At 39.5% G+C, this 16,834-nt stretch overlaps 1 protein-coding gene across 19 annotated transcripts in view; it reads left to right on the forward strand.

Annotated features, from left to right (window-relative positions):
* LOC106081285 (muscle-specific protein 300 kDa) overlaps positions 1 to 16,834 on the forward strand; it is a 315,875-nt gene that overhangs the window by 144,727 nt on the left and 154,314 nt on the right. For 13 of the 19 annotated variants that reach the window (XM_059364509.1, XM_013243150.2, XM_013243155.2 and 10 more), the window contains 6 exons: positions 74 to 227; positions 292 to 452; positions 515 to 1,657; positions 4,997 to 5,176; positions 5,409 to 5,646; positions 5,708 to 8,490. In XM_059364509.1, the coding sequence (XP_059220492.1) occupies positions 74 to 227; positions 292 to 452; positions 515 to 1,657; positions 4,997 to 5,176; positions 5,409 to 5,646; positions 5,708 to 8,490 (4,659 nt within the window). Of the gene's footprint in view, positions 1 to 73; positions 228 to 291; positions 453 to 514; positions 1,658 to 4,996; positions 5,177 to 5,408; positions 5,647 to 5,707; positions 8,491 to 14,297; positions 14,370 to 16,834 lie in introns of those variants that run through there. The other 6 variants (XM_013243151.2, XM_013243156.2, XM_059364508.1 and 3 more) reach the window with 2 other exon arrangements.

Here is a 16,834-nt window from a genome sequence, read left to right on the forward strand (position 1 = left end):
TGTTTGTGGCTAACCCCATAGAAGTCCATGTTAAGATGTGAAGGCTAATGATGTTCGTTCTCTTTCCTCTTAGAAACTCTTGGAGGAAGTTGTGGCCGAAAAGGACAATGTCGAGGAATTGAATGATTCCTGTGAATTGCTTATGGAACACAGTGCTTGCTCCAGGGTGAGGGATCAAACTGTTGATACCCAGGTCAACTACACCAAATTGTTGACCTCTGCCCAAGGTGAGCTTGAGCGATTCCTGCCTGGATGTGGATGTGGTAATTGAATTTGAGTTTTCTTTTCTAGGTTTAGTGGCTAAGATCGAAAAGAACTTGTCCGACCACACTGAGTTCTTCAACTACAAGAATGAAATGGATGCCTGGATTGAAAAGGCCCAACACATCTTGGATGGCTGCACTGGCGAAGGTGATATTCAGCAAATCATTCAACAAATCGAAACGGTCAATGTGAGTTGCCTGAAAACATAGTAAAGAGTTTTTTTTTCTACCATTCTAATCCCCCTTTTCAGTCTTTGTCCTCCCGCCTGCCCGAGGGTCAACATCTTTTGGGCATGGTGCAGGACTCCTACACCAAAGCCTCCAATGTCCTACCCGAAGACAAGCAAGAGAAGCTGCGTGAGCTTATGACCAAGGTGCGTGAAGATTGGGACACCCTTGGCTTGGCTGTCAAACAGAAACTGATTGATTTGCGACAAGCCCAAACTCGTTGGTCCGACTTCTCGGCCAACAAAGACAAACTGGCCAAATGGCTGAGCGACATGGAGAAGACCTTGAGGAGCCTGCCCGACACCAAGGGTGAATTGGGCGAAATGAAAACCCAATTGGAGCGTTACAAGGGCATGCAAAATGACATCAAGCTTAAGGGTTCGGAACTTGAAAATCTGATATCTGAAGCCAAGGAATTGGGCATTGATCTGGATGAGGTGCATCGTTTGCAAGGTCGCTGGGACAAGGTCAAGAACGATTGCAATAATCACTTCAAGGAGTTGGAGGGAGAAATCAACGACTACACCGCCTACCATCAAGCACTGCAAGACATTGAGAAATGGCTTTTGCAGATCTCCTTCCAGCTGATGGCCCACAATTCGTTGTTCATCTCGAATCGCCAGCAGACTCTGGAACAAATCAAACAGCATGAAGCCCTTCTGGATGAGATCCAAAAATATCAAGCCAATATCGATGACCTCAACGACAAGGGTCACAATCAAATTAAACGCTACGAAAGAACCACTCCCTCGGTGCGGGACACCGTTGAGAATCAATTGAAGAACATACAGGACAGTTACAATTCCTTGCTGCAGACTTCAGTGCAAATACGCAATCGCCTGCAAGAGTCTTTGGCCAAATTCCAAGAGTACGAAGATACCTTGGACAGCATCATGCGTAACTTGGAGGACTATGAGCCTGTCATACAAACCGAATTGGATGCCCCTGCCACCAGCTTAGAAATGGCCCAAAATCAATTGAAATGTGCTCAGAATATGCAAACCAAGTTGAATCATGAGAAATCACGCTTGGCCAGTGCTGTGCAGGCCTGTGAGGCTGCAACAGCCTCCATAAGTCGCCCCAGCTCCCCATTGGAAACTGCAATGCAGGTCATACCCGAACGTGAATTGATAGTGCGCGCCAAGTTGGAAGATCTGCTAGATCAGGTAAGCGGTTTAGTGTTGCCACCTACTAACAAGGAAGTTAGTTGTTTATCATTTACTTATGTAGTTCTTCCGTATGTAGTTTTGATTCGTTATAAACCAGTAGCTCTAAGAGTTTGCAAATTAATTGGTGACAATCAGCGGAAGCGCGAAAGCGGGAAGTCTGTAGGGGTTTGAGATAGAAACGCTCTCGGCTGTGGGTTGTAAAAATTTCACTCCAGCATCGCTGACGATGCCTGACGAAAATATTCGAAAAGAATTGACAACACTGGTTTATATTAGAGGGAGTTTCATTAAACCAGACTTTTGAGATCTTTATCTAATCCCACAAGAGGCCACCGTAGCGCAGAGGTCAGCATGTCCGCCTAAGACTCTGAACGCCTGGGTTCGATTACCTGCGGGAACAGCAGAAACAAATTTTTTTTTACGGCAGTGGTTATCTCCTCTTATGCAGGCGACATTTGTGAGGTACTTTGCCATGTAAAAGCTTCTCCCCAAAAAGGTGTCGCTCTGCGGCACGCCGTTAGGGCTCGGCTATAAAAAGGAGTTCCCTTATCATTGAGCTTAAAATTGAATCGGACAGCCCACATTGTGTGTGGGAAGTTTGCCCCACTTCCTTAATGGAATGTTCATGGGCAAGTTTGCAATCTAAGCTCACAACGACATTTAGGTTAAGGGGGTCAAGAGAAAAGATAAATTTCGCACGAACAGCAAAGATACTTCCACTATATCAAATAGGATCTAGTTTTCAGTTCAATGACCACCCTTTAAAAGCCGAGTCTGAGTAATTTTGCATGGAATAAGTACTGCTGAAAATAAAAAAAAAATAAAGTTAAATAAAAACAAGTTATGGTTCATTTCGGACCATAATTGAACTGAATATTGGAGACCATAGTAGAAGTCATTGTGTAAATTTTCAGCCAAATTTCAGCACTTTTGGTGCTGAAGAAATAAAATAGGGAGATCGGTTTATAGGGGAGCTGCATTAGGCTATAAACCGATTCATGCTATTTTCGACAGGTATGTTAAAGGTCATGAGGGAAGCCGTTGTACAAAATTTCAGCTAAATCGAATAATAATTGCGTCTTCTAGAGGCTCAAGAAGTCAAGACCCCAGATCGGTTTATATGGCATCTATATCAGGTTATGGACCGTTTTGAACCATTCTTAAAACAGTTGTTGGAAGTCATAGCAAAACACCCTATGCATATTTCAGCCAAATCGGATAGGAATTGCTCCCTGTAGAGGCTCAAGAAGTCAAGACCCCAAAACGGTTTATATGGCAGCTATATCGGGTTATTGGCCGATTTGAACTATATCTTGGCACAGTTGTTTAAAGTCATAACAAAACACCTCATGGAAAATTTCAGCCAAGTCGGATAATAATTGCGTCCTCTAGTGGCTCAAGAAGTCAAGATTCCAGATCGGTTTATAAGGCAGATATATCAGGTTATGAACCGATTTGAACCATACTCAGCGCAGTTGTTGGAAGTCATAACAAAACACCTCATGGAAAATTTCAGCCAAGTCGGATAATAATTGCGTCCTCTAGAAGCTCAAGAAATCAAGACCCCAGATCGGTTTATAAGGCAGCTATATCAGATTATGGACCGATTTGAACCATTCTTAAAAAATTTGTCGATAGTCATAAAAAAACACGTCATGCAATATTTCAGCCAAATCGGATAGGAATTGCTCCCTGCAGAGGCTCAAGAAGTCAAGACCCCAGATCGGTTTATATGGCTGCTATATCAGGTTATGAACCGATTTGAACCATACTCAGCGCAGTTGTTGGAAGTTATAACAAAACACATCATGCAAAATTTCAGCCAAATCGGAAAATAATTGTGCCCTTTAGCGGCTCAAGAAATCAAAATCCTAGATCGGAAGGTCCCAACGGACCTACACTAATAAGAAGTATTTGTGCAAAAGACAGACGGACACACGAACTGACAGACGGACGGACATGGTTAGTTCGACTTAAAATGTCATGACGATCAAGAATATATATACTTTATGGGGTCTTAGACGAATATTTCGAGGAATTACAAACAGAATGACGAAATTAGTATACCCCCATCCTATGGTGGAGGGTATAAAAATATATAAAAAAAATAGGTTGAACAAAATAAAATTAAATAATATTAAATAGCATGGCGAAATAATTAAAGGTGGTCTCATTTGTACTGCAATCACAAATCATATGGTGCAATCCGCCATCTTGTCATCAAGCTGATCGACGTTTTGCCAACACACACAAATAAATTCATATGCGTGTGCGTACATGAGCAGAGAATATGCGTGTGCGTACATAAGTAGAGAATATGCGAGAATGAAAATAACAACAAAGAGAATGCAAACAAAAATCTTTCGTCTTAATACCGTCAAACCTGGCCGGCTGTTAACAGCTGTGAGACCACCTTTTAAAATTCGCCTTGAGTAAATACCAATAAAATAAAATGTAATAAGAAAAATTAAAATATGAAATAAAACAAAATTAATTTAAACAAAGTAAAACTTGTTTCGGTTTCTGTTTAGAATAGAAAAGTAAAAGGATGTGCAAAATGCATTGGGCAGGCTGCAGTGACCGCGATTTTTGCCTTGCCAAGTGCCTCTTCGGAATGCTTTACCACTGAAAAACATTTAATTTTATATTTCTTGTGATATATTTTTAATTCAATTTATTTTGTTTTGATTTTGTTTTATTATCATTATCATTTGTATTATTTTTTTATATTTTATTAATTTTTTTTTAACTTTATTTTTGTTTTATTTTATTTTATTTGGTTTTTTTTTAATGAAATAATAAAAAATATTTAAGTAGCAAAAATAAAAATTAAATAATTAAACAAAGTAAAAATTAAAAAAAAAGCATGGAATATTTAGTTTCTTCAAATGCTTAAGACACTGTACATTAGGGTGGGTCAATTGTTGTAGGCTGACTGGGAAGTAGGGTTTACTTACTAAAAAGGAATTTCCAAAATTTTAATTGAAGCCACTGCCTTAACGATGTCTCCATTCGTTGATTTAACCTTTTAATTGCAAACTCTGCTTTATATATCTTTGGATTTTTTTCATTTAAATTTACTAATAAACATAAAAATTATTTTTTATTTATTTTTCTTTTGTTGCTGCACTTTTGAATGCACCTTTAAACCAAACAAAAAAACATAAAACTACTTAATTTTGTGTGTTTTGCAATGAATCCCGCAAATCCTTAACTTAAATTATTTTGTTGTGAATCTCTAACACCTTTAAAACTGCAAAAACAAAAAACAAACCAAAAAACAATGCTCCTTGCAATAACCCAATGCCAATACCAACACCACCACAACCACAACAGATACCCAGTAATAATACTCAAAACTCAACGCAAGACAGCGATGATCTGGTAGACGTTGAGATTTCTGAAGTTAGTGACACTTTACTGGATGCCGTATCGCATGAACGTATACAAAAATTCAAAAACATAATACGTTCCAATATTCTGATTGTTCAAACCCTATACGCTCTGAATGCTAAGGTAAGAGGAAGATGTAGAAGAAGATCCCCGAGGGCCTGCTGTCCGTTGCGGACAGGGGTCTAAATGTATCCAGTGTTATAAATGCTACTCAATGTAGGGGACCAAACTGGAATGCTAGTGGTGTTGGTTATTTTGTATATAAAAAAATGCTTTCTGTAGTTGTTTTTGTTTTTCACCATAAATTAACAAAAAAATTATTTTTTGAATTTCTGTTTGAAATCCCTATTTAAAGGTGCAATCTCACTTGGGTGGATTGATTGCTTCCGTTAGTGAATTAGAGCAACAGCAGAAACAACGCGCCGAATTGGGTGACTGGATTAAAAAGCAACAGGGCGCTGTGGCCGACTGGTTGACCCGCCCCTGCAAACTTCGTCCTGAGGCTGCCAAACAGGAACTGGTGACGATGAACGATTTGCTAAGTGCCATTGGTGACAAACGTTCCCAACTTATGCTGGAAATGACAGGATCACGTAAGTCTAGAAAAAAATCAAGATAAAAAAAGCAAATCTCCTTTATGTTAAATTACTACAGTTGCCGAAGATGACACCGATCTTGATGACAACATTGACAAACTGGAGTCATCTCTCATGGATGCCATAGCCAAGAAGCAAGCCGGTCAAAATGTCATCGACGATTATCGCCAAAGTGTTCAGGATATGCAAAACTGGATCGATGGCCTTATCAAGCGCATGGATGTTCTCGACAAGGGCTCTGGTTTGAATTGTGCCCAGAAAATGGCTGCCATTTCGGAGATTCGCAACGAATTCAACCAGCAAGGACCCCAGAAAATGCAAGAGCTCAAGAATAAGGCTGCCCAAGTTTGTGAGGTGATTAGCAATTTGGATGGCCAACAGGTGGAGGAACAAATGAAGTCTTTGGATAGGCGTTATGCCGATTTGGGCAAGAGATTGGAACGCAAAGCACAGCTGCTGGATGTCACCAATAAGAGTGTTGGTGGTGTCAAGGGAGAAATCGATCAATTGCAAAACTGGGTCAAAGAGAAGATTCAAGAACTGCAAGCTCCCACTAAGCTGGGCTTCGAACCCAAATCTGCTGAGGCCAGACAACAAGCCATCAAGGCTCTTATGAAAGATGCCGAAGGCAAACAATCTTTGGCCGATGCCCTGGAAAAGAGAATTTCCAATATGCAGCCTGAGCTGGAGCCTGCCGAATATTCCCAATTGGAATCGGCCCTGCGCAATTTGAATACCGAACAGAAAAACTTGTCCAGCGTTCTTAAATCGGAAATGGAGAAGGCTTTGGATGCCGCCAAGGCACGCAAGGCATTTGAGAATGATTTGGACAAGGCCCGTGCTTGGCTGAAATCCAAGATAGCCGAAGTTAGAAAACTTCCCGTTTATCATCCCCTCGCTTCCATTGAAATTGAAAGCAAACTGCAAGAGAACAAGAAATACGAAGACGAAGGCCGTCATTTCAATGACAGTGTCTTGAGCGATGTTAAACGCCAAGCCAGCAACATCATGAAGGATTGTTCGGATGGCGACAAGGCCGCCCTTCAAAAGATTTTGGATGAAATCGATGCCGATTACAAGACGCTTAAGGATGAAACCGCCAAGCGAGCCAAGGCTTTGGCTGATCTCTTGCAAGGTCGCAAGGCCTTTGAGAATTCCATGAAGAAAATGGGCGATTGGTTGAACGAAATGGAAACTGCCACTGAGGGAGAGCTGAGAACTTCCAGCCTGCCCGTTTTGGAGGAGCAGTTAACGCACTACAAGAAACTTATGACCAACGCCGATGGCATGGGTGGTTTGATGAATGACATCAATGAGCAGGGCAAGAGTGTCTTGCCCACCCTCAGCAATCCCGACAAGTTGAAACTCAATGAGGATATCAAGAACATGAAGGACCGCTATGGCAAGATCAAACAGCGTCTGGGCGATCGTGTCAACACTTTGGGTGACCACATCAAGAAATACAAGGACGCCAAGAGCAAGCTCACCGAATGCATGGACTTCTTGAATAGAGTGCAGCAACGCTTGCGCGATCTCAACAAGCCCGTGGGCTCCAAGATCGAAGATGTCCAGGAACTTTTGGGAGCCTACGAAGGCATCCTTAAGGAATTGAAGGACAGCAAGCACCGTATGGGAGACATGAAGGTCGACGATTTGCCCGAGTTGCAAAGCATTTTGGCCCAACAGGATGATATGATCAAGCTAATCGAAGATCAATTGGCCCATTTGAGACAGTTATTGCTTTTGCGTGAACAATTCATTGCCTTGATCAATGAGATCATTGCCTTTATCATGAAGTACACCGATGTCATCATTGACATTGAGAATGCCCCCGACAGCCTGGAGGAGAAGATCAATAAGTACGATGACGTCATTGTTAAGATCCAGGAATGCGAAGGTGTTTTGGCTTCCGCCACCGACAAGGGCCAGAAGATTGCCTCCGAAGGTACTGCGGCCGACAAGAATTCCATCACCGAACAATTGCAGTCATTGAAGAACCAATTGGGCAATTTGCGTAAGGCTGTCGAACAACAAAGGCAGAAACATCAAATCCAATTGGAACACCACAAGAAAATGGCTGCCGAACTCTCGGAAATTCTCGACTGGTTGCATTGCAATGAGGGCATAGTAAAATCGCGTCCCTTGCTTGATCGCGATCCTGATTCGGTGGAACGCGAATTGCAGAAGCATAAGAACCTTAGCTCCGAAGTACAGGAATATCTGAACAAATTCAACAAGATCAATAGTGGCATTAAAACAGAAGTAGGCATGCCAAGCTCGTTGGTGGAAATGTTATCCGAAGGTCGCTCCCTGGTCTCCTCCTTGCCCCAGGAATTGGAAGATCGTGAAAAGTATTTGGTCAATAATCGTAATTCACGTTTGGACTACATGAAATTGGTCTCGCAATTCAAGGATTGGCTACATGAAGCCGAAGATCGTTTGCAATTGGGCAAACATGGCATTGACTATGAGAACTTGGTGCGTGATCTGGAAGATCACAAGATCTTCTTTGGCAATGAGCAACCCATAAGGAACTTGGTACACAAACAAATTCAAGATGCTGCCGACAAGATCTGGCCATCACTCAATGGCTATGAACAAACCGAATTGTCGGGTGAACTATCGCAGTTCCAAACCAAACTCACCAACACTTTGGCCCAGGCCAAGACCCAGCAAGGCGATCTAGAGAAGGAGAACGAATTGTGGCGCGAATATCAGCAGTCCGTGGAACGTGTCAAGGCCACCATCGAACGTTCCAAGTTCACCGATGAACCAGTGCAAAATTTGGCCGGTGTTCATTTCAATATACAAAAGTTGACGCATGCTATTGGTAATGTTCAGGTGAGTAAAGAGATTTGTTTTAAACATTTTTGCAATTTAAAGAAGAAAATTCCTATTGTCATGGCAGATTTTATGAAGCATATTTAAAGGGTTGAAATAATCAAATGTTGATAAATTCATATTTATTTAAAAACAAAGAAATAGTATATAAAATTAAATAAATAGGTAAATAAAATAAAACAGGAGGAAATAAACTAAAAAGAAATGAATAATTACTGTCAATACCGAACTTGGTTTTAATTTTATTTTGTATTTTGTCATTATCCCATATTTTTGATATTGGCATCCCTACTATTGTGATATTGGCATCTCTATTGTGCGAACGTGTCTATAACATATATTAGAAAATAACAACAGTAACAACATCAGTACTCATGGAGCACGCAGTGCGTCACTCACCCGTGTACGTATGTACATGCAACAACAATAATGCGAACGTCACAGTAAATATGCTATCTGCAAAGACAGCCAGACGGACACACATGGATGCAAACAAGTATCTTATTACACTTACACAGCTAGCCAGCCATGCAATAGACGTGGACCAAAGAGTATGAGTGCGTGTACTGCTTGCCAAGTAAAAAAATATCTCAAAGATAATTGGGTGAAAAAAGACTTTGGAGCTCTCTAAACAGCTGAGAGGCATCTTGCCAATTGTTACATTTTCTAAGAGGCTTACCACAACACTAGGTGTGGAGAATAAACGAACAAATGTGTTAGTGTAGGCTATTATAGTAACCACGAGTGGTGATGAGCCCTGCATTCCCCTTGGCCAAGTAGTACACTTGCCTCCCATTGTTGTTGTGTGTTTCTCTTTTGGACATCAAAAACTTGTTTTTGCTAAGCTTTTACAGCCGGTAACTGATGATGTCATTATTAATTGTGGCAATACTTATAAACAACGTGCTCCAATGTACTCTTTCTCTTTTTCTGCAGAGCGACATGAAGAGAGCCGCGTTAGTCTCCCAGAGAGTTGGCATGTTGCTAATGCTACTACAACGTTAAGGAGACGCAATAAAATTTGCCATATGGCTGAAAATGGCAATAAATCGATGACTTTCGCATTAACATTTACCGGCAACTCACTCGCCACCATGCAGGCAGCCAACCGGCGAACAAGTAATACCAGTTCAGCCGGCATACCACTCAAACAAGTCCTGGGCGAAATTGTCTCCTGCATTCGTGTTGGCGTTTATGGTAAAAGAATTTCCACTGCCAAATGGCTGTTGGTGAAAGATGAGAAAGAAACGAGATGCTGATGTGGCTAAAAATAGCAATATGTTTTCGTGGCAGAAAAGAGTTTGGCTAATAGGAATGTTTAAAAAAGGTCAATAGGAATAGACAAAATTGGATGTAAACCTAAGTTGGAAGAAGTCAAAATGTAAATTGACTGGAAAAGCGTTCCTTTTTCTTAGGAGTTCATATTTCGAACACACAGAATGAAAACAAAGAATATCTCGGTCTGCCAGAAGATAGGAATATTGGTGTATTGTAAATTTGGAACATGAACATTCCATTAAGGAACAACGGGGATACTCTCATACAAGACAAAATTTCGATAAAAATTTTACAAATTTCGATAACAATTTTACAAATTTCGATAAAAAATTTACAAATTTAGATACAAATTTGAAAAACAAATTATAATAAAATTTTCTATGAAGACATTAATTCGATAAAAAATTTCTTTATAAACAAAATGTTGATGAAATTTTCCCTAAAGACAGAATTTCGATATTTTTTAAGAATTTTCTTCCAAAGGTCAAACTTTAAGAAAATATTTTCAAAAGACAAAATTTTAATGAAATTAAAGTGATAATTATAACAAAATATGGTTAGAAACGAACCATAAGTAAGAAACTGGTTAATTTTGGCAAGAAATCGATTAATCGAATAACCGCAAAATGTAAATTTTCAAACCGATTAGTATATAGAGCTTAAAAAATCGAAAAACCGGTTTTCAACTGATGACCCCAGGAAAAATAAACCCATAACGGAGGGAGTACAGTATACGCACTAGTGAAGATAAAAGTAAAGCAATAAAGTAATCCAGTGCAAATTTATAAACTTGAGAAAAGTTGTAACGCCGTTAACGTCCTGTCAAAACCATGGCCATACTGAAAGCAGGTATACTACATTAACGTACACTGTATATTTATCCAGAATTTCGTTCGAACTGGCATTTTCGTCAGATTTTTAACTAAAATAAGAAAAGCATAATGGACGAACTGGCTTTATAGTCTAAATTTCAGTCAATGGCAAAAAGTTCAATTCCAAATTCTTGCCAAGTCCAATGAAATTTATAAGAACGGTTTATTAAATAATAAACCTGGGTTCCATGTATCTCGAGGAAACAAGGAAGATATTCTTGCTACCCTCTTAATATAGAAAGATCAGTTTATTTGTATATAACACCATATAAGAGCTGTTTTGATTAATTTTTCATTAGAAATTCATGTCACCAACTTGAGTTGCACCACAATACTCATTTTTTCCCACTCTTCTTCTGGTAGCTGAAGGAAAAGTATTTTTAGACGCCGCAGCATTTCTTATGACAATGCATTTTTCATAGTCTGCAGACTTCGGCTATTCCGTATACCGGCTACTTTGTGCTCCACCTTAAACTAGCCAGACAACGCAGGGCGTTTGGTATGGATGGCAAGCATTGCATTGCAGAGTGTTGTTTGTAATTGATGACGTTAGCAAAGCTGAGAGAATGCAAAAACAATAAAATGTGAAACGTGTTTTTCACTGCTAGTCAGGGATGAGAAGAAACAGTAATTTGGGGCTATTCATAAATTGGTCATGAGTTTTCATCTCTTTCATATGTCGGGTATTTGACTTGTTCGTACCGAATCCGAATCTAAATTTAAGATTCTGAACACAAGTGGTTTTAGATTCCAAAAAAATCTTTTATCTAACGGTTTCCTATGCTAAGTAAAGAAGAGTAATCAATCTCGGTATAGAGTTGCATTCTTCCTTACTCCTTACTTTGCTCCCAACAGGATCTTCTAATTTGTCGCATTGACATGAAAGTCCAAAAGATTTACAGAACTTCTCCAAGTGGAAACTTTGGCTCCTTTGGAAATATAGTAGGAGCAAACCCAATTAATGGGGTCAGGTACCTAGGTACAGCGTAACACGGCCCGAGAGAGGCGCTGAATGCCATTCTTGATATAAGTCCTTTGCACCTGTATGTTGGGTTTGTGACAATCAGGTGCCTGTCGCTCCTAAGAATTTGAGCATTCTGTGGTTCTGTTGGGGCGCTGAAGGCACTGGAGGTAATGTTGATGCCGGAGCGGCGGCCGTATCAAAATTTCACGATATATGTGAACAGGCTCTTTCGTGCGGCCGAGTGAAAATATGCAAAGAGCTTCTTCGAGCCATGAGAAAGGCTTTCAGGTTCCGTGCCATTAAATGATGAGATGGAATGAGGTGGAGAGAAATGGGTAGCTAATGAGTATTAATAATGCTACTGAATCACGGTGGCCGTGCAAATGGGGATAGTTCTGTTGCTGAGAAAATTTCATGGATCAGGACATCGCTTATCCTGGTCATGACGTCTCGCTGTACGCAGGGAGAGGGGGACTTCTGCAGTGTATGAAGGAGTTGTATCACTTTTCGAGCCGAGCACCTTTTTGTGTCACTTTTTCGCAATTGGGAAGAGAAGCAACAGAGTAGTGGGTGAACACCTCTTTTCGTGACTGGATTCTCTCTAGGCATTTAGTCTTCTTGTTCTTTTAGAGATATTTATAGGCTGTATTGACTGACTGGATCCTACTCAGACAGCTGACAGTTTCTTCCAATTTTTCTACGTTGTGTTTTTCTACGTCTTCGATTTCTCTTCTTGGAGTGAAGTGGTTAGTAACCTATGCTGTTGGTCTAACCGTAGCCTAGGGGGAACACTCCAACCCAGAATACCCCCAAACGGGCATATAAACCGACCGGTAGAGTATAAGAATGAAATGTATTTATTTGGGAGTAGAGTATGAATCTAATATAAAATTAGAGTTCATGTGTCAGAGGGTACGCCAGCTCCCAGAATGAAGATGAAGGTGTGGGAAAAAACCCCTCTCATGTCTTTACGGTAATGCACCTTAGTCAGTAATCGCGAAAGCCGGACATAAGCAAGGGAATGTGTATGTCATTCGGCATTTTTACGGAACACATGGGATGAGAAGTGCATCTTATATAGGATAGTCCCGACTAGCAACGCAGTGTACATGTGGAAAAGATCATGTGTTTCGTAAAAATGCCGAAGAACATACTAATGGCCTTCATACCTTCCCTTAGTATTTGCCTCGTCAGGATCTCCCATAACATCATTGCCATCCGTTCGACGGCTGTTTGGTCCACTGTGCTTTAACTGTGTGTTAAAGGATTTGTTTTGTCCGAGTTTATCATCGGCAAATCTCTGGCCCTCACTTTCAGACTGTCAGGCCTTTCATTTCCTCTTACTTCGCTCACATAGAAACTGTAACGCGCTTGTTTTTCTCCCCATTCCCATCTAGCTTTGTAAACCATTGGACCTTTTCAAAAATGGTTCTAATTTCATTTATTAAAGGTGCCATTACTTGACATGTATTTGCCATAAGAGATGTTAAATTTATTATATGTGAAAGTTGTACACGTCATACTGGTTCGGTAAGAGTTAGGTTAGGTAAGAGTGGCAGTCCTCTACAGGTCCATTAGACAATTTGAAGTACATTGCGATAACACAATAGCGACCAACAAACGCCTATGGTGGGAATCGAACCCACGACCCCCGCATTGGTAATCCGAGCACGATATCAACTCGGCTACCGGAGCGACTACCCGTCGTGTTATGAAACGTATGAAACCTGAAACGTAAGAAAAATTGCAAAACATATGGCAATATATGCAGATTTAAGCGCGCTCTATTCGTTTTTGACGTACATAAGGAAAGTCTTGTAGATTCAGAAAGTTACAGGTTTGTTGGCTCAAATTGTACTTCAAAGCTCAAAAATATTCTTTATTGCCTCAAAAAGTACCAAAGATCTAAAATGTTCATCCCATGTGCCTACTCTATGCAAGAGGTTTTTTTTGTTGGTTTTTTTCTCTTCAATTGTATTTTATTTTTTTTTCCATTCTCTCTCACTGGCAGCCGGCAAGTTTTAAAAGCGAACTCTCTCTTCTTTTTGTTTGTTGAGGGAAAACACATGTTTGGCATATGTGTGCTCAAGAAGAGTAAAAAAAAATAAAGGCACACATGACAGACTGACATACACACACACACACAAGCCCCACAATATTTGGCATGCTTGCCTGTAGTATCTGTGTGAAATGTTGTCTCGTTGGGTAGTAGCAGAGGCAGCAGTAGCTTTTGCTTAGGCACGACCAGAGTTTGGATTTTAATTCAAAGTGAGCTTTGATGGACGTCGCATTTGTATGAAATTATTTGTTACGAGGCATATTTCCATGTTGTTTTTTTCTCTATCAACTAAAACGGTGTAAAATTTGTAAAAATTTTTGGAAAATAACATTGTGCGTTCTTTAAAAGAAGTCTTTGAATTGTCTATAAAGAGAAAAAATAGTTTAATAAAAGTGAAAGAAGAAATGCTATTGAATGAAAAATACAAACATATTGTGTGATGAAATATAGGCCTAGCCTCACTATCGTCTTTATTTGCCAATTGATGAGTGATTTAAAAAAAAAACCTAGAAAAGTAGAGCATTCAGAAGAAAAAACGAAAGAAAGAAAACCAAGTGTGAAAAGACAACAACTTTAATGTTGGGTCTATAAAAAATTTACAAAAAAACCTATCTATAGTTATATACAAAAAAAAAAAAGAAAAAAATACAAAAAAAAAAATCAAATAGTCACTTTTAGATTTGGATTCTACGTAATTTGCACAAAGGTGAGTGCCATAAAGGAAGATGAGAAACATGCGGAACTAAGTTCTCAGCCTATTGTGGGTATAGTGTCGTGTCGGCCACTGTGACCTCTTTTACCCTTGAATTATCCCTTAAAGAGGTCCATTGAAACGGAAAACAACGTGTCAAAGTCCAAAATACACAAAAGATTGTTTCTCTGAGAGAAATTCCTTCATACATAGAGTGCCAGGGATGCTAGGGTGGATAATATAAACTTGAGTACTTTTTATATCTCTTATTGATAGCATCAAAATACAGCGTCTAAATATTGTCCGCAAAGAAAAGTAAAATTCCAAGTTTTGCCCATTAACATTCAGCTAAGGAACAGGGGCAAACTTCTCACATATCAATGAGTGCAGTCCGATTCAAGTTTAAGCGTAGGCATTGTACCTCACAAATGTTGCAAGTATTAGGAAGGGAAAACCACCGCTGAAAATTTTTTCTGATGGTCTCGCTAGGATTCGAACCTAGTCGTTCAGCGTCATAGGCGGACATGCTAACCTCTGCGCTACGGTGGCAAAGAAAAGTAATTTCATTAAGAAACTAGGATTTCCCGCTTAATCAGAACCCCAAGAGTTTTCCTTAGCCAGATGCATCAGGAATCATATGTTTAGTCTTTATTAAATCAGCTGATTTTGATTAGGGTGTTCATTTTGGTTTGTAAAACCGGTTTTTAGTATTTTTTTAAGGGAATTTAATAGAAATTTTCGCTTTAGAGGAAGATTCACAAACATTTGGTTTTTGAAGACGTAAAAAAAAGTTTTGTCCTTAGAAAAAATTTCAGAAAAATTTTGTCTGAAATAGTTTTCCAGAAAAATTTTCACATGTTTTTGTTCAAAGAAAATTCATGAAAATTTAGTCCATAGAGGAATTTTTACATTTTGTCGAAAAAAAAATTTGAACATTTTCGTGTGGCCGAAATTTTTTAAAAGTTTTGTCTTAAAAGAACATTTCATGGAAATTTTGTCTTAGGGAAGATTTTTTGGAACTTTTGTCTTAGGGAAAATTTCTTGGAAATTTTGTCTAAGGGATTTTTTTGTTTAGGGAATTTTTCATGGCAATTTTGTCTCTCGATAAAATGTTACAGAAATGTTGTCCTTAAAAACTTTCGTTAGAATTTTGACTTTAACGAACATTTTATGGACATTGCCAATGCCAATTTGCCCATGAACATACTTTAAGGAATAGCTCGAGGATAAGGGACCTCCATTTTATAGCCCAATCCGAACGGCATGCCGCAGTGCGACATCTCTTTGGGGAGAAATTTTTACATGGCATAGTACCTCATAAATGTCGCCAGAATTAGGAGATCCTAACCACCGCCCAAACATTTTTTTTGTTATGTTCTCGCCAGGATTTGAACCCGGGCGTTTAGCGTCATAGGCGGACATGCTAACCTCTGCGTTACAGTAGCCTCCATTGACTTTTGTCTTTAGAAATATTTTCATAATTTTTTATAGATTATGAAAATGACTTTTTACGGGTTTCTCCGCAAACTTTACCTTAGTGATAAACTTAACCACAATGATTTCTTTTTAAACATATAATTTGTACCTCACAGCTCTGGGTACTCTTCGAATAGTCGTTATGTTCCATCTCTGCATGTGCTGTGCTAAAGCTAGCCATAGACGAACGATAAATTCGAGCAATTTGTTGGGTTTGTGGTCGCGTTTTTACGTCTGTGGGGTAGTTTGCGAACAAATTGCAAGTTTTTGAAAATTTTCAAAAACTTGCAATTTGTTGGCAAACAAATCATACGTGTGTGGGCTACTGCGCAAATTTTAAGCCATTTTGCAATTTCAGTTGCTCTTCAACCATTGTAACGAAAGGTCGTGTAGTGCACACAAAAAATGGCAAGCAAAGACTTTATGATAGAATTTTTTGATGTGTTAAAAAATGAAAATGCCATTTGGCAAACAAAAAGTGAAAAATATAAAGACAAATTAGAAAAACAAAAATCATGGGAAAAACTCGTAACAAAATGGAAAGAGGTTGATAAAAATGCTTCGGTGGACCTAGTAAAAAAAAAATATAATTGCCTACGAACAACGTACAGAAGGGAGCTGCAGAAGATGCGCAAAAGCGAAAGGTCAGGTGCAGGTGCTGAGGATATATACGTGCCGTCGCTGTGGTATTTTGACCAGATTTTCTAGAAACGGCTGTCGACCATCTGAAAAAAACTGTCCCAAAAGCAAATAAGGACGAGGCAGATATTTATGGTGAAGCGTGGGCAGTAACATTCCGCAAATTAAGGCCGGAGCAAAAAATATATGCAAAAAAGGTGATGGACGAAGCCCTTGTGTACGCGCAACTAGGCAATCTGACGCTACAAAGTTCCGTGAGCCTTGGGCAGCAACAACCTATGTCCAATTTTCACCACAACAACCAAAACTCAAAGCCTTACGCGTCTGCTTCCTCAACATATTCGTCTTTTTCCGCAATTTCACCT

This window comes from Stomoxys calcitrans, chromosome 3, assembly GCF_963082655.1.
Source record: "Stomoxys calcitrans chromosome 3, idStoCalc2.1, whole genome shotgun sequence".
Taxonomy (NCBI): domain Eukaryota; kingdom Metazoa; phylum Arthropoda; class Insecta; order Diptera; family Muscidae; genus Stomoxys; species Stomoxys calcitrans.